Source organism: Anoplopoma fimbria, chromosome 9, assembly GCF_027596085.1.
Source record: "Anoplopoma fimbria isolate UVic2021 breed Golden Eagle Sablefish chromosome 9, Afim_UVic_2022, whole genome shotgun sequence".
NCBI classification, from domain to species: domain Eukaryota; kingdom Metazoa; phylum Chordata; class Actinopteri; order Perciformes; family Anoplopomatidae; genus Anoplopoma; species Anoplopoma fimbria.
This window is the reverse complement of record NC_072457.1, coordinates 12,310,867-12,335,531: the sequence shown is the minus strand read 5'-3', so window position 1 is coordinate 12,335,531 and position 24,665 is coordinate 12,310,867. Positions and strand designations below refer to the sequence as shown.

At 39.3% G+C, this 24,665-nt stretch overlaps 3 protein-coding genes across 4 annotated transcripts; 2 read left to right on the top strand and 1 right to left on the bottom strand.

The window, feature by feature from the left end:
* The first annotated feature begins 511 nt into the window (after positions 1–511).
* trmo (tRNA methyltransferase O) lies at positions 512–4,297 on the top strand. Its single transcript, XM_054604821.1, has 6 exons — positions 512–746; positions 968–1,107; positions 1,695–1,869; positions 2,463–2,620; positions 2,873–3,418; positions 3,855–4,297. Exons 1-6 carry the CDS (start codon positions 658–660, stop codon positions 4,088–4,090), a joined length of 1,344 nt encoding a protein of 447 aa, XP_054460796.1. The 5' UTR covers positions 512–657; the 3' UTR covers positions 4,091–4,297.
* A 929-nt stretch (positions 4,298–5,226) lies between these two features.
* spag5 (sperm associated antigen 5) lies at positions 5,227–16,088 on the top strand. 2 transcript variants are annotated; one of them, XM_054604250.1, is made up of 25 exons: positions 5,227–5,284; positions 5,797–5,865; positions 5,952–6,080; positions 6,170–8,388; positions 8,511–8,703; positions 8,872–8,988; positions 9,157–9,249; positions 9,334–9,468; positions 9,835–9,954; positions 10,044–10,136; positions 10,471–10,605; positions 10,741–10,834; positions 10,945–11,092; positions 11,250–11,300; positions 11,786–11,960; positions 12,201–12,334; positions 12,682–12,850; positions 13,124–13,265; positions 14,160–14,397; positions 14,819–14,951; positions 15,065–15,145; positions 15,231–15,380; positions 15,491–15,565; positions 15,739–15,819; positions 15,947–16,088. In XM_054604250.1, exons 2-25 carry the CDS (start codon positions 5,827–5,829, stop codon positions 16,016–16,018), a joined length of 5,016 nt encoding a protein of 1,671 aa, XP_054460225.1. In that variant the 5' UTR covers positions 5,227–5,284; positions 5,797–5,826; the 3' UTR covers positions 16,019–16,088. The 2 variants fall into 2 exon arrangements, with proteins under 2 accessions (XP_054460225.1, XP_054460226.1); XM_054604251.1 differs by having other exon boundaries at positions 5,284–5,352.
* Positions 16,089–18,071: 1,983 nt separating this feature from the next.
* On the bottom strand, positions 18,072–19,172 carry foxe1 (forkhead box E1). The gene has a single exon (XM_054605209.1). It carries the CDS (start codon positions 19,170–19,172, stop codon positions 18,072–18,074), a length of 1,101 nt encoding a protein of 366 aa, XP_054461184.1.
* Between the last annotated feature and the right edge of the window lie 5,493 nt (positions 19,173–24,665).

The window sequence follows — 24,665 nt, the reverse complement described above, 5'->3', positions numbered from 1 at the left end:
AGCACCAAGTGTACCACTACTGACTATATTGTACGATTTTTTTTTTGTTGGCTATCTGTTCTGTTTTCATACATAAAGCTTATTTAAAAAAAAAAAAAAAGTAAACAAGGAGTGTGACATTACTCTTGGCTGCCCTCTGCTGATATAAAACATGCAGTGTAACCAGAATGTCATGTTTGGTCATGTTGGCTATATTTGAAGAAACTGTTCTATTTTTATTAATTAATACAAAAATAACTTTGCTGTAAAAATAATAATGATAATAAAAATAATAAAAATTACAATAAAAATTATAATTATAATTATAATAATTATAATAATTAAACATGCAATGGGCTGCAAAACTAGTGCCAACGTGTCATGACTTCTGCAACATTCCTGCGTGATTTATATGTATCGGCTGCAAGTCGAGTTTTCTAACTACATATACGTCACAATACACAATAAACACACTATAAGGTATTCATAAAAGCTCAGATTGTCAGTTATGTTGTCACCTGGAACACTCCTGGTTGGCCAACCGGAAGTCAAACTCCTGCTTCCGCATTGAGAAACTCCCACGTGTTTCGTCGGTGGTTTGTTGCTGTTTAGCCAGCTAGCTAAAAGCTAACTTATTCCGATTTTTTTGTTCTTTATGCCATCCTTTATATCAGTAAGATGAGTCCTCTGTGTGACTGCTGCGGCGAGCACGTTAATAAACTGAATCAGCAGATTTCCGTAATGAGGAAAGAAATGAAGAACTTGAGGTTGGTAGAGATAGGAATGTGCCACAAACCTTTCTAACAGCTGTTACTAACTTTCTATATTTCTCTCTTTGGACATGTGTTAATTAAAGTTGACTGTCATCTTCTTTAGACGTGTAATTAATATACACGGCTACTTTATCCTTGCTGACATGCCATTCAACAGTATATATATCTTTTTATTTTGACATGGTATTTACTTGTATCTGACTCTTCTTTGACAGGCAGATGTTGGACAGTGCGGTTAGAGGTCATCGCAAACATATGTCATCCATTCAGTCTGCTGTGTCAAAGGTTGGACTCTGTGAACCCGATAAAGACCGGAAACCACCACTGTCTTCACCACAGGCTGCATTAGAGCGAGGTAATTACCATCAGTACCACTGTAAAGTCAGCCACAATAATAATGTAAATAAAGAAAAGTAAGAGTTTTGTTTTCCAGACGTTGCTCAGAGAAAATATCTGCACTTTGTCCCACTTTTATTTAATTCATATGTTATAATACTGCATCTCATCCTATAAGATAAGACAGCATTACAACTTTCTTTATCCAAAATGATTTTTTTGTGCCAAATAGGCTGAATAAATATAAATGTATGTGTATAAATGTATGGTTTTTTTTTTTTCATTATCATTATCATTATCTGTCAGGTATTATTGGGTACATCATTATTGATGATCTTGATTAGCGACATCATCATTTAGCTTTTTTTGTCAGTCCAAAATCTGAATATATTAAATTTGCAGTGATATGAATCAGAGGAAAGCAGCAAATCTTATTGATTTTATGTCAGTCATTTGGAATTGAAAACTGGAGCAGTAGTAGTACAAAGCAGGAAAGAGTGCAAAAATAAAATATCAATAAAGATGCAAGTTTACAAAATGTTATACATATTTGTTGATTAAAATGTTATAAATGTAAACAATATTGTTATCTCTGTAACACTCCAGGAAACATCCAGACAGTCCCGATTGGTTACATCACTTCCTGTTTCTCTGTGAAGAATGGGACACCCAGACAGCCGACCATTTGTGGCCCCTCAAGGGCCGAACTGCGCATCCGGCAGAGTGTCTTCAATAACCCCGAGCACGCTCTGGTGGGTCTGGAGCAATACTCCCATGTCTGGTAGGTCTCATGCAGTTGGTGTACTGTGTGTTCATACTGTATGTCTTTCAAAGTCCAGTCCATGGTTTGGAGTTATTATTACCCAAAATAAAAGGACCCAAAAAGTGTTGCTGCTTGTTTTGAAGCAATGTTTTTAATTCCACTGACTAGGACTCAAAAGGGACAATGTTTTCATTATTACCCTATTGAAGCACTTTAAGTTCAATTTGCTGAATGTGGGTTTTTGAGTTGTACCTAGAAACATTATTTAATTTGGACCTTCAGGAGTTACATATACAGTTGATATTAAGAGTCTACATAATAAGAGCGTATAAAGCAATATCAGACTGGTGTAAAGGCTGTATAAATAACCTTTATTTGGCACTTTTTATGTAATATTTAGTAGCTTTTTTTATTCCTCTGATAGAAGCAGTATAGGTTTTTGGTTGCCTACCTATCTAATGCTTGATGACTTATGATTTAGGATTTAATTTCCCATTTGGTATATGTTCTTCTGCCAATTTCAACAATCCACCTCTGCAAACATATAGACTTTATGTATCCACTCTTAATGTCATGTCATATGTGTGTTTTCCCTCATTTGGTCTTTTCAGGATCATCTTTCTCTTTCACAAAAATGGGCACTTTAGTTGCAAAGCCAAAGTGAAACCTCCTAGACTCAATGGTCAGAGAGTTGGTGTGTACTCAACACGCAGTCCCCACCGACCAAATGCCTTGGGCCTAACGCTAGCTAGACTTGATAAAATCGACGGTGAGTGTGATTAACAAAAATGTGTCTTTAATTGTTGATTGTGTGCAAAAATGCGTGTTTGTCTTTGTGAGGATCTATGTACACCTTTTTTAAACTCTTAATGCTCGAACACGCTAAGGTATAGAATATTTTTCCCTGCTTGCACTTAATTTAAATACACTCAAAGTCTAAATGTTCACATTCAATTTTAACCTCATCCACAGAAACATGTTGCTTAATAGAAACTAAGTCTGTCCCACTTTTATTTTCTAGGTGATACAATACATCTGTCAAACATTGACATGATTGCTGGAACCCCAGTCCTGGACATCAAACCCTACATCCCAGAGTACGACAACCCCCACTCCAGGATGAGCTCAGATGAGACAACAGATATAGTAAACCCCCAAAAAGACTCTTATGACCAGTCAGGCCTAAAAAGGGAAAGAAGTGGTGATGATGATGACAACTTTCTCTCAAGAGACAAATCTGAGGCTGATACTCCAGTCACAGATTCATCTCAGTCAGTCAGTGCTCAGTTTTCACTCCACAAAGACCTACATGATGTGCTGGAGGAGGTCAAGGCCTATGTGACCCAAAGGGACCTTTGCCAGCTGAGTTGTGCAGGAGAGGATCAAGTTTCAGTCTCTCCCAAAACCAAACCACCAGATGCGACTGTGGACCGCCCTTGCTACGGAGAGGAGGCCTACAGTGCCATTGCCGGCTGGATCAGAGAGCCTCCTGTTAGCAGTTTGGAGGTGCGCTTCACTCCTCAGGCTGAGAGGGAGTTAGCAGACTTCCTTCCCTCACACCTGTCAGGTAAACCAAACTTCCAGAGAAAAGGGTGATGTTGTGTTTTTGTCCACAAGAGAGTGCTGTTGTTAAAGAGATGAATATGAAAACAGTCATTCAGAATCAGCTTTATTTATTAGCCAAGTATGTGTTCACACTTGAGGAATTTTGACCCTTTAGGTTGCACTCAATGTACTTACAGGAAGATAGAAATAGACATACAGCTAGAATCAAGGACAACAAAGCTGAACAAAACCATCAACATTATTAACAATAACAGAACTAGTATGTAAAAAAACGAGGGGTGAAGTGCATGGTTCTGTACGGTATATGCATGTATACATGTCTGTATACACTATATACAGCTTTCAGGATTAATATTCAACAATAATGGATGCATGATAATTTAAATGATCAGAGTGCTGCCATTGAAAAAAAAAATACCAACTTGCATGTCACACAGGGCCCTCTGAAAGCAACAGACCCAGGTTCAAGTTTCTTCGCAGTCATGAAGAGGCTGCTGCCGCCATCAGAGGGGTGCTGTCAGCAGACCCACGGTCGGTCTACAGGAGGACACGCTGCAGAGACAGACTCTTCTTCTTCACTCTGGACACGGCTGACATCACTTGCTGGTTTGGACAAGGTTTTGCTGAGGTACTGCAGGTCCGACCCGTTGAGCAACACATTGCTTCAATGTGAGAACCCCTTTCTGGGAAAGCTTCAGAGCTGGAAAGACTCAGTTTTCATGTTTGTTGAGAAACAAAATCGGAGCCTGTCAAATGTGCCTCATCTCGACATTTCCAGGTAATTTATATATTTAAGTGGTAAAATCCTTAAGACCTTCTAAAATCAGAAACATGAAAGCCAATGTGCATTCAATTTTGTATTAGTAGATAAAATAAAAAAATCTTGAAACATAAAGGCTTTTTCTTTTTTCTTTTTTTTCTTTTTTTTTCCTTGTTTATGTTTTCTTTTTCTGACGGTAAGCCACAATATTGCTGAAACGGTCGAATGTGGATTAGGAGTGATTGTACGAATTTAGTAAATTATCAAAATAACTTAATTATCAAGTTATTTTTATGAAATATTAAAATGCTTGCCCACTTCTCCCATACATCTTCATGATTATGTTTGCACGTTTATCTTTGGTCAAGACTTGTACTACACTGGTGTAAAAGTTTATTTCATGTCTGGCCTACTACCCAACAGAAACATTTGAGTCGGAGAGAGGAAGAGAGTTGTGGCGAAAGATATTAATATTAATTAAAAAATATATTAATATATATGATTTAGCTGTTGGATGCATGGATTTACATCTGAAAAACAAGTATTTAAATAATTAGGCAAATCATTTACATAACTTTAATGAGAATCAGCTGAATTAAGGGTAACAATGATAAAAAATATTGTGACCCCATCTTTGAGAAATATTTGGTGGAAACACAAATATGTTTCTTCATGTAACTGAGAGGAAAGGGTTTTGAATGTCAAACCCGGGAGTTCAGAAATATAAAAACCCGAATTAGGCATTATTCATTAATAGGTAAAGTTAAAAAAAGTGTTCTTTTTTTACTGCAAAGTATTTTGACAAGAAAAGTAGTTGACAGTGACTTATACGAATTATTTTTATGTTCCTGCATTCAATTGTAAAGAAAATATGTGCCTGTGTATATCTTAAAGGCAACATTTAGAGGAAAGCTTTAGATTTCATGGCTTTAGGAAAAACCACCAGGCCAATGACAATTACCGCCTGTAGGTGGCAGCAGTGTGCGGCAGGACGCGCTACGCCCGCCCAGTGCGTCACACGACCACAGAAGAAGATAAATGGACCAATAGCAGAGCTGACATTTGTGTTTTGAATGAAACGCGGTTGATGGCTGCTCGACGCTAAAGGTTTGTTTACCCTATCCGCGTAGCTTTTGCAACGTTGGTTGAAGTTTGCTGGTCATTTTTTTTAGCAGGTAATGTGTATAACTTGAGTTCACAGATCACAGTTTGTTTGGTTTAAAATGTCCGTTAGCTGCCGAGGTCAGGTGTTTGCAAACTAACATGAGTCAACGTAACTTACGTGAGCTAACGACTTCTTTAATGCTTTCATAAAACAGATGTTTTTGTTAGTCCTACGCCCTCGCTTACGTTATTCTTGGTAACACATTGTGTGATACTTTTGTGTTACGTTACATCACACTTTAAAACTAGGTTTGTGTAATTATTAACACTTATGAATGAGCTAAGAAGCCTAAAGTTACTTCTGGCCAACTGCCTGTAACGTTTCTTAGCGTTATAGTAGAAGCTTCTTAGATAGCTAAGTGGTTACTGTGACTTATCTGGAGAAACGGATTAACGTTTTTTTTTTTATATTTTAAGCACGTTTAATAGAAAAATATTTTCTCCTCCTTTTGCAGCTGTACAAAGTTTCCCAGTACTCCAGAGTGATGTCGTCCAGGAAGTCACATTTTAGTGGGGAAGGCGTGGTAAGATTTATGCGTTTTTTGTGCACAATTTGTTGTAAAATTATCACTGATCAAGCTTATAATTCTTTGACTTCTGTTCATTTTAGCCTCCAAGCAGATGTGGAGAGCGTACCCCTCTGAGAAGTGTGCAGAATGAAATGCTTCATCTGTCAACTCCATCATCGAGGTTCAAATCAAAATCACTGCTCAGTGCTGATGTAGTGGAACGGACAAAGGTGAGGTTATCCTTATTTTTTGCATTGCTCCTATTGTATTCCATGTTTTTTGTGACTTTTTCTTACCTTCCATTCATTGTTATCAACAGGGTGGCGTTTCTCTCTGTGACCCTGACGCCCGCTTGCAATCTTCTCCATCCACCAAAGCAAATCAAATCAATGCTTCCACTATCGATTTAACAACTACTGAGACAGCCTGTGGACTCGGAGATGTAACATTTAAGTCCTTCATCTGTCCCGGGGGGGAGGTTGAGGTTACAGGCTCCTTGGTGTGTGCAGAAGAGAGTATTATTTTGCCCAAGGATCAGGCTATAAACAACATGCATGAAATGGAAGATACAGTCATCTCTGACAGCATGATAGTTCAATCCTGCAGTGACCACACTGAACACCCCTATTACAATCCTGAGAAGAAAGATGCTTCCTTGGTTGACATTGACGCAGCATGTCTCTGGGAAATTTCAAACCCTACACTGGCCTCTGGAGACTTGGATGATAGACAAGTCACACAAGATTTCAGAGCTTTTGAGAATGAATACTGTGGAAAGAAAGATGTCACTTGGAACTCCTTTGTTTGTGATGGCGGTGAGGTGGAAGTTCCTGATGTCACCAGACTACAAGATGAGACCATTCCTCTGCCTAAGGCTCAGCTGGTTGAACCTTTACATGACAACAGTGTAAATTTAACAAATCTCTCTGACTGTGGCCAACTAGGTCAAGCTGAACATGCAGATCATCCCTACTTTAGCAGTGAAAATGGTGTCTGTGTCATCGACACCTTCTCTGAAACCACAAATGGCTCTGAAAAGCCCGCTGATGGACCGAGTGATGTAACCTTCAAATCATTTAACTGCACTGGAGGTGTGATTGAAATTTCAGATGGCACCAAACTTGCCGATGAGACTGTTCCTCTACCAGCCGACCAAACTGCGACCTGCAGTGAGTCATACAACTATGATATTGATCCAAGCATGTTGGCTAGTGACCAAGATGGGCAAAACAATAATGATCATTTAGATCACCCTTATTGTAATATTGAAAATGACCCAATACCATTCAGCCTTGATGTTGTGGAGGATGTTGAACGGATAAGCTTAGTGGTACCTGATAGCCAGACTGGCAGACAAGAAGGTTTTACATTCAGTTCTTTCATCAGTGCCAGAAGTGATGTTGAAATATCAGATGGATTGTCTCAGAGGACGTCACCTCTGCCTGAAGAACAGGCTGTGATCTGCCAGCCCCTTGATGACAACAGTGCACCTACTTCCATTACGCTGGAACACATTCAGGATGACAGTGAACAATCTAACAGCCATGTGGAGAACAATGAAGTTGTGGTAGATACTGACCCACCAGCTATCAGTACATTTTCCCTGACTAACACATCTTTAAAGGCATTGGATGATAAATCAGTTAATTGTCAAATGCAAGAAATGTCCAAAAAGGACTCAATGCATCCTGAGGAGAGTGCATTGCCATCAATGCTTCGTAGAACAGAGTCTTCTGATTGCAGCCATCTTGCGACTTCAGCAGAGACTCCTACACCTGTCGATGTGCATGTGGAACATGTATCTCAAGTGCAAATCAGCATTGGGCCCCATGAATCCAGTGAGGCAAAAGACAGTGCTCTGGGTGCATCTGGAAATGGAGCTGTTCTTTACAACTCTGCAGAAAAACCTCAGTCAGAAAACTTCCCTAATCGTTTGAAAGTTCTGTCAGAGTGTCCCTCAGTATCGGCTGCTTTTCAGTTTGGGATCCTCAGTCCTGTTGTTAGAAGAGCCTCTCTCGCTGCATTAAAGGCCTTTAGGGGACCTGCTTCGGACGATTCCGCTCTTGAGGGTGAAAAGAGCGTGTTATGGGAAGAGCACATGGAGAGCCCCATGCCACGACCTCTGTTTAACTCTACAACACTAAGTTGCAAGCCTCAGTCAGACCCAGTCGCTGAGCCAGTCGGGGATGTGGTTGCAAAGCCTTGTGCGATGCCTCAGCCTGAAGTGGAGAAGCCAGTTTTGGATATACCTTTGATTCCAGATGGTCCTCTGCAGCAGCAGCTTCGGCAGATGGCAGAGTTTCTTTTCTTTGCATCAGGGAAGATGGTTCCTGCTGCTGTCTCTGCTCCCATTCCGCCTCCTTCTGCCGTCATGGTCCCGTCGGCAAAAGCTACTTCTGCAGAATCCCACAGTGTCTGTGTGGGCACCACTCCTGTTAAATGGATAGACCACAGCGTCAATACATCTGGCCAATTTGAGAGAAAGAGGAATATCTCTATGGTTGATTCCTGCACTCTAACGGACCCTCTGCTGTGGAAGTAAGTGTTGGCTCTGGATTAGTTAGGTTTTCAATGTTCTCTGAATATGACATGGTTAATTCAGATTTCTGTTGTTTTTTGTGTCTGCCTCTCACGGTTTGCTTCTGTTGACTTGCCCTCAGCCTACCTCCAGGTAGCCTGGAGTGTCTCCCCAGACAAGAGCTGGAGCAGAGGTTAAGGTCTAGCATGATCATGGTGGAGGCTCTGGTGCAGCAACTGGCTGCTTCCGGGAAAAATGGATGTCCTTCTGCAGGCCCTGCACCTTCAGACCTCAGGGAGAAACTAGTGCAGACAGACCACTCTGAGCTCAGCCAGGTAAGGGACACATTCATACATCTTTTAAGGGGCTCACAGTGGAGATGTGAAGCATTTAGAGTTTTTACTTTGTTAGATTTATTATTTTGCTATGAAGATATCTTGCATGTAATTGAGTTCATGCACAATCTTTGTTTTAGTTGATCATTTATTTTGTATTTTACGTAGACCACGATGTACAGAGACCTATATTTGGAGGCTCTGAGCAGGATTGGTGAGTTGGAGTTGGATGGAAGTTCTCTACAGAACCTCATCCAGCGTATGCAGGACACGAGGGCCACCATGGTGAGACATAAACATTGATGCAACACATGTGTGTTCATCTTTGTTGCAAAATAATTTTACATAAATAGCTGTGGCAAATGCTTTTTAATGATTTTCATTATTGCGAAAGAGGCATTTACTCCTGATTTTGCTCTTTAATAACTGAAATGTGCACTTTTGTCCCAACAGACTTCTTTGAGTTATGACACGGATGCTGCTCTCTCTAACATGAAGCAAATAGGAGACGTTGTCAGAGGGGACCATCAAAGCCTTGTCTCACATGTATGTAGACATGTCTCGCATGCTTCTGTGTCATTATCCAGCAGGAGCAAATTAGTTGATGTGTATTTTCTTTGTGTTCTTTAGTACGGTCAGATGAAGTCTCTATTTGAGAAAACAAAGGAGACCCAGACAACATTGATGCAGAAGGTAAAAGATGCTTTTCACCAAAGAGATGGCATGAGGATGCAGATGGAGGAGGCCTTCACATCCAAGGAGGCGGTAAGCAAAGGGACAAATCTATTAAATGAATTAATTAATTTGACTTAAGTAGTTCAATGTATGTTTTGTCTCTCGCTCCATGATTATTCAAATCCTTTAAAAGTGGTAACACTGTAGGCTGAGGAGTTTTTTTTCTTTTCCGTATTGATAAAGCCTGTAATTTAAAAACCCAAGCTATACTTTGTCATGATTATGTTGTGAAAAGATAAGTAAAAAATATTTTGTTGACAGAAATGATAATGGAGAATATTCAAACTACATTTTGAATTACATTTTTGAAATCTTTATTGCCAGCAATATGCTGTTGGCTTTCTGTAGCATTGTTTATTCCAGGAGCTTTACGTGTGTCTGGTTGTCCGTTTCCAGGCCTTCAGTGCGATGGAACAGCTGAGGACACACTGTGCCACAGAAATCTCTGAGCTTGAGAGGATTGTAGGGTCTCAGCAAGAACTGTCAGCTGCCCTAGACCAGACCTACCCAGAACAGGTACTTATAACAAGGAAAAAACAAACGGCTGTTTAATCTATTCAGCATAACATTCATCAGAACTTCTATTTTTTTCTACACTAATGCAGGTTGCGTTAAACCGGGCCTACACTGAAATGCTGAACTCTGCTTCTGATGTTTTGTCTACAACCATGGATGAACACTCTACTTTAATGAAAGAAGTATGTTTAATATATATATATTTAAAAGAAACTCAAATAATTACGGTTGACAAATAAAAAAAATAGCAACACACAGTTTGTAGCAATTCCTAAAAGTGAGAAGAAATAACAGAAATCTGATGAAAAAGTATTCATATCCGCATCAGCAGTGTTTTGTTTTAAACTCTTGTTTGTAGTTTGATCTCTGTGACATTAACAGTCAATTTAACAACAACAAAAAAATAGCTTTGTATACTTTTTTTCTTATGTGGTTTTTTGAATGGTGGCAGCATTTCCTTTGTTTTAAATGCATTAATGCTCAGAATTCTGATGCTTTTGTCTGTTCTCTTCACAGCTCTGCGCAGTCAGAGCCCTTCTGCAGAAAACTGCTCCCATGCTTCTGAAGCTGAATGAGAAGGCAGCGGATGCTTTGAGAGAGAGGGACGAACACCTCGCTGCAAGAGACCAAGCTGTCGAAGAGAGAGAGCAGGTCCAATGACTATAATGTCTTTAAGTGAATTTGGACAACTACTGCCTGGCAACTCTACTTAACTCTACTCTTAAAGGCACTGTCTTTTTCTGCAAATCATGATGATGACTTTTTTTTTGAACTTGTACCCAACAGATTGAAGAGGAATTTGAACAAGCTAATATGAATCTCCAAACTGCCTCAGAACAGATCAGTGATTTAAATCTGCAGGTGACAATTCTGACTTCAGGTAAAAACTTGCTTTAGTCCTATCAGTTCTCCTGTTTTCAACAAAGTTGTCTTCTCAATCAGCCTATATAATTGAGAACATTTCTTTCTTTTCTGGCTATCCAATTTTAGAAATGGGTGTGCTGCGTCAGAAGCTATCAGAAAGAGAGGAAGATCGTGGTCTGCTGGATAGGAAGGTGACGGAGATGTCCGCCACAGTTTCCTCCACTTTGGCCTCCTACACTTTCCTGGAGCAGGCCCTTGCTGCTGAGAGCATAAAGTATGATCCTAAAACAACTCAAATCTGTTGATCACATGCTCAGGAATATAAATGAAAATGCATACTGAAACATTATCAAGGGGGGATCTTGAAGCAAAAAAAAAAACAAATACTAACTGAAATACAGCACGGTGTTTTAAAAATGTTGTTGTTTCAGGTTGCAGCAGTCATGGAAGGACATCCAGCTAGCCAAGGACAGAGCAAATGAGTAAGTGGGGACAATAATTTGATTTACTCATTGGAGACTATAGTCTAAGTCTAAGTTGAAATGGGTTCATGGTTTAATATGAAATGTTGAGCAAACTCACAATGAAGACAAACATGATTGAAGAAAAGTGTATACCTGTTAAAACCTACAGTAAAAAAACTTGTCACAGATTTCTTCATATCTCGTCTTAACTTAAAAAAATCTGAATGCATCCATAGCCCTATTTAGTAAAATTATGTATTTCGTACTTTCTGTTTTCATATACTGTTTTGTAAGTAACAAACCTTCGGCCACTGATACGTTGTCCATATGCAGTATATAAACAGACAAGTATAGTATTTTAAATAACTTGAATTATGACAGAAGAATGGGACAGCCGTGTTCTCAGAAAGAAAACTTTCTCATTGCCACACATCTACAAATGTCATATAAAAATACTGCAACTAATGCCCCCCTGCCTGTGTGTCGTCTGCGCTCGTGTTCAGTATGGAGACGTCACTGGGTCAGTCAGAGCAGCGTGCGTATGAGTTCAGTCAGGCTCTGGCTCAAAGCGAGGAGCAACTCAGTCAGCTGCAGGTCCTCTCACAATCCCAGAAGATGCAGATCCAGCAGCTCCAGGAGGTTTGCACACAGCTCAATGGTGTGCGGGAGATGAACGAGGTAAGCTTTGGGATTTATATACTTTACACTACCATTACTTGGAATGTTTCTGTGATTAAGAAAGTTTACTTACTGCCTGAAGAATAACATCATTTTTTAAAAGTTTATTAACCTGGTCTGCTTGAAGTCTCATTCCTGCACCTTATACACTTGTGCCATGAACCAACATGAAGATGAGTTCATCATAGTGTGTGACTTCATTTTTTGATTTCCTGTTGGATGTACGTGTGTTTGTGTCAGTTCTTACAGGTGGAGAATGAGTTTGCGAGGGAGCAGATGGCTGAGAGTGAGTGTATGCTGAGGGCCAACCTGCAGGCCCTCAGGGAGAGGAACATCCAGTGTGAGGACCTAAAAGGAGAACTTGGCCAACTTCAGTAAGTTTTCGTTAACAACGACCATGTAATGATCTTATATGCTGTTTTTATATCAATGCGTTAGTTAGAAATGTTGATTAGATTAAGTGGGTTGCATCGTTGCTTTCTGTTAGGGTAAGTCAAAAACATACTTAGTTATTTGTACCTGATTGTAGGCATCAGCAAATATGAAGCAAAAGTAAATATTGGTCAATTTGGTTAAGATAAAAAATGAACACTCAGTCTCTCGTTGTGAATACGTCTATATTTAAACTTAAACAAATATGGTGCTAATCTTACAACATATGAAAGTTGTCTGACGTTTTGTCTGTATGCTGAATGATAACTTGTGCGTGTGTGTGACGTAGGCTCGAGAACAGGAGTTTGCAGGAGGAGCTGGAAACTACGAAGTCCAGAGCCGATGCGACCGAGCTGGAGCTTGGACAGAAACTGGCACAGGCCGTCACTGAAATTACTTTGCTGCATCATACACTGCGAGGACTGACCAATGAACTACATACAGCTCTCGATGACCAGGTAACACATATTTGTCTCATTTTCATATACGTGTCAATGCTTATATTCAACACTTAGACACAGAATGCAAGGGTATAACTGTATTTCTAGTAAACTGCTACACTTAATTGTGTTAAAGTTCAGTTATGAGAGAGACTCTTCAGTTCTCTTCACCTATGGTGTCAAACTTCATGGTTTAAAACATTAAAAAAATATTCAAATGAGTTGCAGGTAAGTGGACTTCATCACTGTGGAGAAAAAGTTATTTTTCATACAGGCTTATATTATTTTCAGAAACCAGAACCACAGAAGGAGGCTCAACTACTCCAGAGTGTGGAACGTCGTCACCCCTCCAGCTCCTTTGTCGACCGCATCATGGTTGCATTAACTGCTGAGAAGGAGGAAGACGTCATAACAGAAACACCTCCTGGATCAGGTACTGTAGCTCAACCTGCATGTAACTTGTGAAGTGAAGCTCATGCCCTAAAAAGACTGGCTCGGTTCTCTTAAAAGACAAGAATGAAACTTCAAAGGTTTAATTTGCTTATAAAGCAGCCAGTTTCTTAGTTTCTGGTTTTTTGTTTTTTTTTAACCTTGAACACATTAAGCAACATTCTGACTGACACATCGATGCTGGTTAAACCCATGCTGGTGGTCAGTCTGAATATTTCAAGGTGCATTATCCAACCTCGCTCTATGATCCTCCTCCCAACCTGGGTCAAACTTGGGTCGCAGACTTGTACTGCTTTGGTGGACAATCTGTGATTTAAACGTTTTATTTAATATGGTGCAATGCAGTTATATTCTTTAGCAGTTGCAAATAAGTGTCTCTGAACAGTGACACCCAGACATTATCCTGTGACAGCTGTTTGATTTGAATGGCTCCAACATGGGCTGAATGTGTGTTCTGCTGTCCCGTCCCCTTTATTAAAGGGCGATATAAATATCATTCTTTGGAGGCGGGTTATGAGTCAACCTCTCAGTGACAATGGCGTGTTCTCATGCTGTGAATTACCCTTTCTTCAATATTATAATACACTTGTTCTATTTATATTGTATGCTGTTGAAATGATCAGATTTCCCCCTATGGATAATTAGCACGACCATAGATGATATACTGCTTAAATTGCCCAATGTATTTTGAATCAACATGTCTCAAAGTCATTTTGAAGCAGTTATTGATTTGCAGAGATAGCATCTTAGCTACAGGGACAATAATTGTGCATCTACATCTAAATACACATCTCAAACTGAGTTCAAATGGGGCTTAAATGTCAACCAATGACTTATGGCAATCAACAATTTAAGTTTAAGTTCACTGTCCCCTCAGACTCCCCCAGGCCACAGTGTGACACTTTGTTCAGTGAGACAAGCGCCTTCACACGCATTGCAGCCGTCACCCCTAAAAAGAATTTGAACTCAGTAGAGTTTGAGGCCGAGGAGGACGAGCAGAGCAGCGTGTCAGAGCTGTTCGCTGACCTGGGCAGCACCGTCTCAGAACTCGTCAGCAATCTGAAGCTGCTGCAGCAGCGTAAAGATGCCCAGTTGGAGGAGCTGCACAAAACCATGTGAGTGCTGTGAATGTTTGGCATTTTTTGTTTGATTGACTTACATCATCAGTTCATTGATTGAGATTTACTGTTGCTACTAATTTCAATTAGTTGCGTGTGAAATACCAAAAAATACGAGTCTGTAATGTCAACTGATTTCACTTCACCCTGTTTTACCATATAGTGCCTTTGTCAGAGGTTTGATACAAAGATGGATAATCTGTACAGAGAAGGGGTGATAAAAGTGTTAATATAAATCAGATTGCTTTCTATTCTGATTATTTTCTATAAAGTTTGCCTCTAAGAGGAATGTATTTGTGAAGTTGCCAAGTTTCCTTCATATTTATTACATTATTTATTATTCTTTATTTATTTATTTTACAATGTGGTGCGTGTATGTTGTCTTTATATTCAAACGTTTTCTAATGCATTGTTCCAGCTCTGGCCTGCAGGTGGAGCAGCAGGCTGCAAACAACAGACATGAGGCGGAGGTGTTTGAGCTGAGGCATCAACTCAGCAGTCTGAACAGCCTGTTTGAGAAGGGAAATCTAGCGCTGCAGCAGAAAGCTCAGGTAAGAATTACTTATGTTTTTTTTCATCTATGATACCATACAAAATTCAAAATGGGTTAGAAAAGAGCTGAAGAAGCACTGAAAAGTGTCTTTAAAAATGTGTCTTTACACAGGATGAGAAAACTGTGACAAAGCTGATGGCAGAAATACAAGAGACCCAGGAAATGCTAAATAAACACAAGACTGACAGCAACGTAAGGCACAGAATCCATATCTATATTTTAAAAACACAATTGGATAAATGTAACAGTTTCTTTTTTATTTGTAAATTTTTCATAGGAATTGCGAAAGGAGGTGGTCGAACTTCGTCGTTTTCTCAATCAGTCAAAGGTCGAGTCTCAATTCCTGCGGGAGGAGTTGAAAAAAGCTGGTAGCCAATCTGCTAACCCGGCTAATTTCATGGAAGAGAAGATCCAGTTATTGAGAGAGGTATGTTCCTGTCACCTATAGTCTGAGAGTTGCCAGATACTGTATAGTTATAATACTTTTTTATAAATAATTGAGTGAATACTTGAGGTCTTTGATTATTTTGTCTGTAGGTGGAAAGACTTAAGTTGAGTCTTCAAGAGGTGGAGCAGGCAAGAGTAAAACTCCTTGAAAGAGCAAAAAGACATGTAAGTATCAGTTGGTACCAGTATGACCAGTAGAAGGTACTGATATTGCTCGCTACATACCAGCATCTTTCTTTAACTTCTTGGAATAAATTAACAGTATCTCCATATGTTATAAAAAGCCGAAAAAGTGTCATAAAATGAGTATGTAATCCAGTGTGTTATGCCTCTCTCAGCAAAACATCCACCAGACCAACCAGCAGAAGAGTGAGAATGAGCTTCAGATGTTAAACAAAATGATCAATAAAGTCAGAGAGGTGAGAGATGCTTTATATATTGCTTTGGTGCCTTTTTCTGTCAACACTGTACTGTCTATTGTACTGTAAATACTGAATCTATATATGAATATTTGATGTACTGATTGTTTTCATTTCCTCCACACAGACTCTGATGTCACTGCCGGTGGTCGTGAAGAATTGTGAACAACTCCAACAGCTTGTTGAATACATCGGTTGACATGTTTGTTATTGTCACCTGTGTTCATTGTATTTACATCCGTAATGTTTTAGCTTGTCCTCGCTGTAAGTGTTCCTATTTTTAGTATGATTTAAATAAAATAAATTTAACTTATTGATTGTCTTTGCTCCTTATATTTGAAACATCTTTTATTTCAAGGCCACTTGCATTTATATAATTAAATAAGGGTTTTTAAAATGTTTGTCTACCTTGTGTCAAAAAAACATTTAATACAGGTATGGTATGTAAAGGTTTTACAACCGTTACATATTTGCTGAAAACGGTTGTCTTTTGTCCAAAGCTGAACAGTGAATGTGACACATTTTTCCTGTGCCAGGCGTCAAACTTGTGTCTTAGTAACCTGGTTTTGTTTTAATGTTTTACATTGAGTTAATATCTTGGCTCAGTATTTAATTTTAACAATGTGGTATGCAAATTACACAACTTATTTCAGCAGATGTGTTCTTTATACCTGCTGTGTTGATGCGGTGTCTGTCTTCGAAAATTAAATATATATTTAATTTGCAAACATTTTTTGTTAATATCAGTTATGCCGTCGACGATACCTTAGTTCGTTTAAATCTCCGTGCCCTATGTTTTTAGATATTGCTTGTCTAATTTTATACTATTAAATAGAGCACTGTGTGAACATCAACCTAATTCTTTCTAGTCTACCATGTAGACCATAACCCAAGATGGAGATTATCAAACAAATCTTTGTTGCCCATCAGCCCTGTCACTTTTAAGTGCAGGTCTTAAAAATAAATAAATCATTGTACTTCTGAAATTATAATTTGACACTTCCTGATTACTGCTATTCTCATTTAATCCACATAGATTTTGAGATTCAGTGGCACTCAAGAAAAACGAGGACCCTTTCAACTACGGAAAAAACCCCCACGTCTATCAACAAAGCTTCTTTACTGATAGGAAAATCAAGTGTCTTCACAATAATGAAGCGATTCCTTACGAGTCTCATCTTGTCAGATATGCAGACCTTGTTCAAGGGAGGTCTCTCGTGTTGAGATAAAGGACTCCCACTACTTAACTTTATAGGCCGAAATATCGAGTTACAAGTCAATTCATTTTCTTGATTAGTAGACCTTTGTGGTAGATTAACTGTCCGTCTGTCTAAGTGCTGTGTTGATGTCTGGACATGATAGTTGAGGCTGGTCACAGTGACTGATAATACTGTGGCTCCAGACAACACTTCAAACCAGCTGAGCTGAAACAGTGAACCAAACAACGCAACCACAAAAGAAAAAGATGTTTGAGGGCCTTTTTTTTGTCCCTGAAGGCAAATGTCTTGATCTGTTTGTCCTTTAAAATGTTGTATTTTATTTTTATAACTATTGCAAATATAACTGATATAAATTAAATATGTGGCAAACCACAATTTCCCCATTAGACATAAAAAAAATAGCAATTCTGGTGTAATATTTTGGCACACATGCTAAAATTGTAACAGCAAAAATACAGCAATATTTTAAATATTTTATTCTTGAAGAACCAAGGTGCTATATCATTCTGTTTATTTCCAAAAAGGCAACCTAATATGCATTACATTACATGCAAATTAACTAAAGCTGACGTTCTTCATACAAGCCACTTATTGCAAAACCGATGACCATGAAACATAATAATTTATAATAATATTTCATAGATTGTCATTTAAACTCACTAGTGTTGTATAATATAGACTTGCACATTCAATTCATGACACTAAAAGAAGCTTGCAACCACACAAGATATTAGACAATCTTTACACTCACATGCAGTGAGGACTACTTGACATTAAAATCCACATTTATAGTACATGTATCTCAAAGTAAATTATCATCAACAATAAAGAAAATGGGTTGAAGTGTTAATCTGGTAAATCACAGTTGTGTCAGGAGAGGTGTCTTTTCAGTTTTGTCCTTAACAAATGTCATGTACAAAGAAAAACAATCACATTTGTGCGCAGAAAAGTCCGGCTCACTGGGCGCCGTCTCAAATCTCCGATGTTCTATTAACAAGGTAGTGAGATGCTCCGATCTAGATTCTCAGTAGCTCAGATAGCAGACACAAACCTGTCCATATTCCCCGGGTACGTCGGGTGTCTCAGATAACCCCCAGAGTTGGGGATAGGACCTGCAGCACTGTTATACTGGGAGAAAGAGCCCAACTGCACTGGGGAGACCCTCCCGTAATGGTCCATGCTCTCCACAGACCCGTGGGCTGAGGAGTGGAGGCGTCCCGTCCCTGCATACCCCTGGGTGTGGCCCTGTCCATACGAGCCCTGGTGTGTATGGTGGTGTGGGTGGCCGTTTGGCCCGGAGTAGGTGAACCCGGGATGCGTAGAGGACCGCGACGATACCGACCCTCCACATGGTTGGCTCTGGAAAGCTGGGGCCCCCAGACTGCAGGGACTGGATCCGTTTGGGAGACCCTCGGGACTGAAGCTCCGGCCAGGCTGCTGCATCACCTCTGGCCCTTGACCTCCCAACATGCTGGATGGAGTCTGGTGTCCTATGAGGTTATTGATGCTGAACATGCGGGTCTGACCAGGTCCAAACCCAGAAGGAGAGGAAGAGGGGTAATATGCAGAGGTCAGCTGCTGCCCGTAGGCCGGATTGACTGTCATGTTGTTGTAGACTGAGTTGGTGTATGCAGCCGATCTGGCAATCTGGACAGAAGAGAAAACTGGAGTGTCGTGGACGTATGAGGTGTATGTGCTCAAGTCACAGCGCTTAAACCTCTTCCTGCGCCTCAGGAAGCTGCCGCTCTCAAACATGTCCTCCGCGTTCGGGTCTAAGGCCCAGTAGTTGCCCTTTCCTGGCCTCCCCGGCTCTCTGGGGATCTTGATGAAGCAGTCATTGAGAGTCAAGTTATGACGGATTGAGTTCTGCCACTTTTTTGAATTGTCTCTGTAGAAAGGGAAGCGCTCTGTGATGAACTTGTAGATTCCCCCCAAAGTCAGCTTGCGGTCCGGGGAGTTGGCTATGGCCATGGAAATGAGTGCAATGTAGCTGTAGGGGGGTTTCCCTCGCTGGAGAGGTCTCTTCCTTCTCCGACCTCTGGGCTGCTCCTCTGAATGCTGTAGAGGGTTGGAGGCAGACATGGTGTTGTCTGCTGGAGAGTCTTTCTCCACTTTGACCACCGGCATTGTCATGAACAGTTCAGAAATTTCCCACAAAAGAAAGAATATAAAGCAAACTGCAAATGCTGCACCGTATTATTACTTCCTCAGTTTAGATGAATTTCCCTCTGATTGATTCCTGGATGGTGGAAGTCAAAACAAGAGATCAGCAGAGCAGCCTATCCCGGTAGAAAGATCACAATTGTAAACGACAACTCACTGCCTTTAAGTCCAACATCCAGCAGCTCTTCAAATGCAATGGAAATAATTAGCTTTTTAAAAGAGATCCCGTTTCAATAAGCGCTGTGCTCGTTTAGCAAATTCCCACAGTTTGTTGTCAGGTGAAGTTGAAGAGTTAAGGTGTGAGAGCACCATGCGTGATGTTGTAAGGTGTGTGTGAGAATGAGTCACTAAGCGTCGGAGTGTATTACCTCCACAGAGCACCTGAAGGGCCACACCCCCATAAGCATCACATGCTCTTGACATACCTCGGCTCTATAAGGGTCTATTGTTCAGGTTCGTCAAAGTCTGCATACTTTGTGGTGGTAATTTCTATTTCAAGGTTTTTTTTAATGTATTTTAAATGTAGCTGTAATACATTTTTTATGTCCTTAAATGGCAAAAAAAAGTGAATCAAGATCTATTTTTCAAATTTTCAAAAAACTAAGCACAGAATATTCAGTGTTCACTTTTGTGTACATTTTATGTATTTGCTTCATATTTATTCAATGCAGGGCCTTTTTTTAGTTTCATAGACCAGAACTGTCCAAACAAATATTGTTTCCTCTTGATATTCAAATGTTCCTACCAAGTCGACCTCGGTTTACTTTAAAAAATCCAAAATGGTCCATGTTGTTTAAACGTTTAACACTAAAAGACCTCTTTAGTGGTAACTTAATCTACGTGTTGTTTTTCTACCTTGCTTCCTTGTTTGTTTTGTGCCAGTGGTTGGACGAGCCAGCTGTGTTAAGAGATGTAAATGTTTTCCAGACAAAGGCCGTCCTGTGATTTCAGCATGCAAAATATAGGCCATCATCACAATCCCTGGATGCAACCCGAGAGACGGGAATAACAAACTCTCAACATTGACTTTTCTCATTGAAATTGATTTTTATTGTGAGTGCCTCTTCAAGGAATTGTTGGTAATATGTGCTGGACATGTTTAGACGTTTTTTCTCTACATTAGCCTTATTTTTAAGTGCTGACATTCATGCGATTTTTAAATTACCATGCCCATTCTTGGAAAGTCTAATCTGTGAAAAGATCTGCTTTTAAGCTTACTTTAAACACTATTAAATTTCACCGGCAGCAATGATGGAGACAATGCTGACTCTCTGAGCAGCTCAGGTGGTATGAAGTCCGGCGACTCCACAGGGCTAGGGTTCACCACCTTAATCTTTTAAACAAACTGAGAAAAACACGGCAGCACACTCCCACCGCTCATCACCAGGCTGGGTTAGCACTGCGGGCATGTGTCAGAGCGGGAGCGTGGTGAGAGAGCGTGGTTTCGCTCAGACAAACAGCCTGATGAAAGGTTTAGTCCTGTGGCTCTCCTGGGCTTTCCTGGGCTGGACCTGCAGCATCCTGTTATAAGATTTTGTGGGGTTTATGATGGGCTAACATGAGAGTCCACACACCTGTTAGTTGGAATTCAAATTTGTAATTATGCAAAACAAAGTCTTGTCATTCCAAGATTGTGCATCTTCCTAAAAACAGAGAAAAACTAGAAAAAAAACAAGACGATTGTTTAAAAAAATAAAATTTTAAGTTGCACAACAATTTCAATTTACACTCTGAAATATCCAGGTATATCCAGAAATATTTTAGATATCTTTATAATCTATCGGTCTTTATTCCTTTATTTTATTATTATGAAATATTATGATAAGATTATTATCAAATAATGAGAGAGACTTTCATTAGAAGTCACAGTTGCAGAATTGTGCAATTATTGATGTTATTTAATTTAGAATATGTTTATATTACCTTAGTCTGTGATTTATAACCATCCTGTTATTTTTGTATGCGTTATTGAAACCAAGCATGTACTTCTCTTAAAGCGCACAGTGTGTGTGTGTGTGTGTGTGTGTGTGTGTGTGTGTGTGTGTGTGTGTGTGTGTGTGTGTGTGTGTGTGTGTGTGTGTGTGTGTGTGTGTGTGTGTGTGTGTGTGTGTGTGTGTGTGTGTGTGTGTGTGTGTGTGTGTGTGTGTGTGTGCATAGGGCATGCAAAGCTACCTGACAACTCCGTCAGTGAAAGGAGAGGCGGATACACTTGCTACTGGATCCCAGTGGATAGAATTATTTTCTGACAATTTACAGCCAAAATGTAAATACATTTGGCAAAAATTCCTTTATTTTGATTATCGTTAAAGTCGTTTCACAAGCAAAACTTGAATTTTGACAAAAGGAGCAAAGATGTCACAAGGAGCTCTGGAAAATTGTGTTGTACATATGTCACCTTGGCAATTAATTAAATGAATAATCAACATATATAAAGAAAATAATTAGTAGTTGCAGCCCTAACGTTAATACTAGGCTGGAATCGAAAAACTTAAATGAAAGAATGGGAGTGTGGATTTTCAATTTGGTTCTCTTATCTAAATATTACTAAAATCTAATAAAACAATATGTCAATATACTTAAATTAGAGGTGAAAGACCAAGTTTATGAAGCTGCTCTTAGATGCACCATTATTCAAAACAATAACAAGAGTTAACATCTGTAGGAAAATAGATGTTGATTTCTTATTTTTCTGCTACAATGTAACATTAAAACAATGAACACATGGTAAAACAATAAATCAAAGAATACAGTATAAAGTGCAAATATACAGTACAAAGTGTGACATAGAGTAGGAATAAGGATGAAGTTTTTAAAGCGGCAGTTTTTGTTTTATAAAAATAAGACATCTATTGCATTTAAAATCAAAACAAATTTCTTTGTACAAATCTTAAAGAATTTTTATTTCATTTGTATTTATTTAATTTAATGTATATAGCATTTTAAAAGCCAACAGGTTTTGCACCGAAGTATTTCACAAATACACATCATTTTACACATACAAGAATTGAGAGATATATGTGCACGGAAATAAATAAAACAAGACAAAATAGAAACAAGTTTAAACTGGTTTAAACACATGTTAAACAGAACATTTGTTGTCTTAAGACACAATGAAAACACTGGGAATATTGCATTAAATTAATGCACTCTAATCCAAATGACTCTAATAATGTGTTTGATTGTGTGGTTTCTTCACTTCAACTTCTGACAGATGTGATGGACCTCACCCTTTACTTAAGACAGCTTCTTATGCTTTATTGCAACGAACAATTAGTGGTGAGCAATTTCTCAGGCAGTTGTTGTTATGGGAGCTCAGGCTCATAGTTGCCATAGTTTGCTTATGCCTCACAATCTGGCACTCGCACAGCATTTACTGTTAATATTTGTTCATGAGCCTTTTATCTCAGTGTTCGTGCTAGTGGATTAAAAATATGAGTTATACTGCTGAGAGGTGACTACTGTCAACAATAGTGCCAAATGGGTTGTGTTGTGTGACTTGAAAGGATAGTTCTTGTTGAGAAAGAAAACAAACTTTCACTCAAAATCAATATTTTACTGGCTAACGATGAATACAAATCTTATAATTATTCTTTTTAATTGCTTGTTTTTCTTAACTCTTAAAACTGCTCTTATCACTTTTTCTATATTAACAACGGATGAAATGACACTCCTAGCGTCAAACCCACAGGACATTATTATTCAAATCAAAAGTTGCCTTCAGGTCTATGGAGCTTTTTCTTGGCTCATTGTTTTGGTTTTCCAGCCCAGACAAATAAAACCAACTGTACACCTCCTCCCTTGCACCAAACAGCGAAACAAAACGACACAATTAGCAACTACCTGGAACTTTAGCATCTAAACAGACATATATTCCCAACAAGAGTTAGTGGAGACCAATACAGAGCTGGAGGGTATTACTTGCGAGGTCATTACAGACTGTTAGTAAGCTGTAGTATGAAAGTCGACAAATCTGATGCATTGATAACTCACTTTTGTTGTTGTACTTGAAATGGAGATTTAATTACCTTAAAGTTTTTAGTACATTTTTTCATAAATTTGGTCTATCCTTTGTATTCTCACATGGAAACTCAGCGTGCATCCAAACTGAGTTTTCCTGTTGAAGTGTACTTGTGTTTGGCATCACTGAGAATACTTTAGGGCCTCCGCAGCTAAGGGCCCTGGAGCCATGCATTGATGCCGCCATGAGAGGCCTCCACCTGTCCATCACAGCACAGCGTGGAGAAGCAAATGACTGCTGGAGGCTGGGACAGCTGCACAGGAGAGCACGGCTGCAGCCAAGGCAAATGAAGAGCCCTTCACTTTGTGTCTCACATATACTTCTGTCTGTGCCAGAGAGAAACGGCTCTCTCCAAACAAAGACAAACAAATTAGACATTTGAATTTGAACACTTTTGCCTTTAACCATTTGATGGTTGCAGAGATACAAATGGTGGATGACTTTAAGGCCGATACTAGATGAAAACAGGGCACATGTTCAAAAGTAGGGGAAAAGAGCAGACAATGGAGGATCTTAAGAGATCAGAGATTACTTTTAATATAGCGAGTATCATTGACAGGCGTATATGAAAAAATGTACCATACAGCTAAACGATGAGCTGAAAGTCAGCTCCTGTTTAGCTCCACATCATGAAGGTGAATCATCTATTTAATGCTTTTTCTTATACTTCATCCACATGTTTATTCCTAATTGGAAATGTGTCTATGAGAGACACACAAACACACACACACACACACACACACACACACACACACACACACACACACACACACACACACACACACACACACACACACACACACACACACACACACACACACACACACACATTGATTTAACGGCAGGCTCCCGGGCAGTGCAGTGCTTCAGTTATGTAAACTGGCCCGGGTTTGGATCAAGTCAACCGTCAGGATTTTGCATCCTCACCAAGCCCCTGCAGCTGCTAATGCAAACAAGAAACTCTCACTTGCTTCACAGTGGCCTGACTGGGTCAGCATTCACACACACACATTTACACACACACAAACACACACAGACAAACAGCAGTAGACTCAATTTCAAATAGACTTAAAAGGGTCCATCTAACAACATGATATCCACTGCTTGAACAAAGGGAAACCTTCTCTTTCTAAATTATTTATATTGTATATTAAATAAATCATGCCTTTTTATGAATATATTTTGGGCTTTTTTTAAACCATAATATATAAACTTTAAGGCTTTAATATATTTCTCTAATAACAAAGTATCAGATAGAAATGTGAAGACTTAGAATTATGACCTGAATCAGCACCTTTAAATACCTTTATAGAGATTCAGCTTATAGTTTATCAGTACAACTCACTGAGAGGACAACTAAACGTTTATGGTTCAATCTCATGGTTTAATTTTTTGTGCCTTAACAAGCTACAGTTTTCAATGGAAAGCTAAAAAAAAAAAGACAT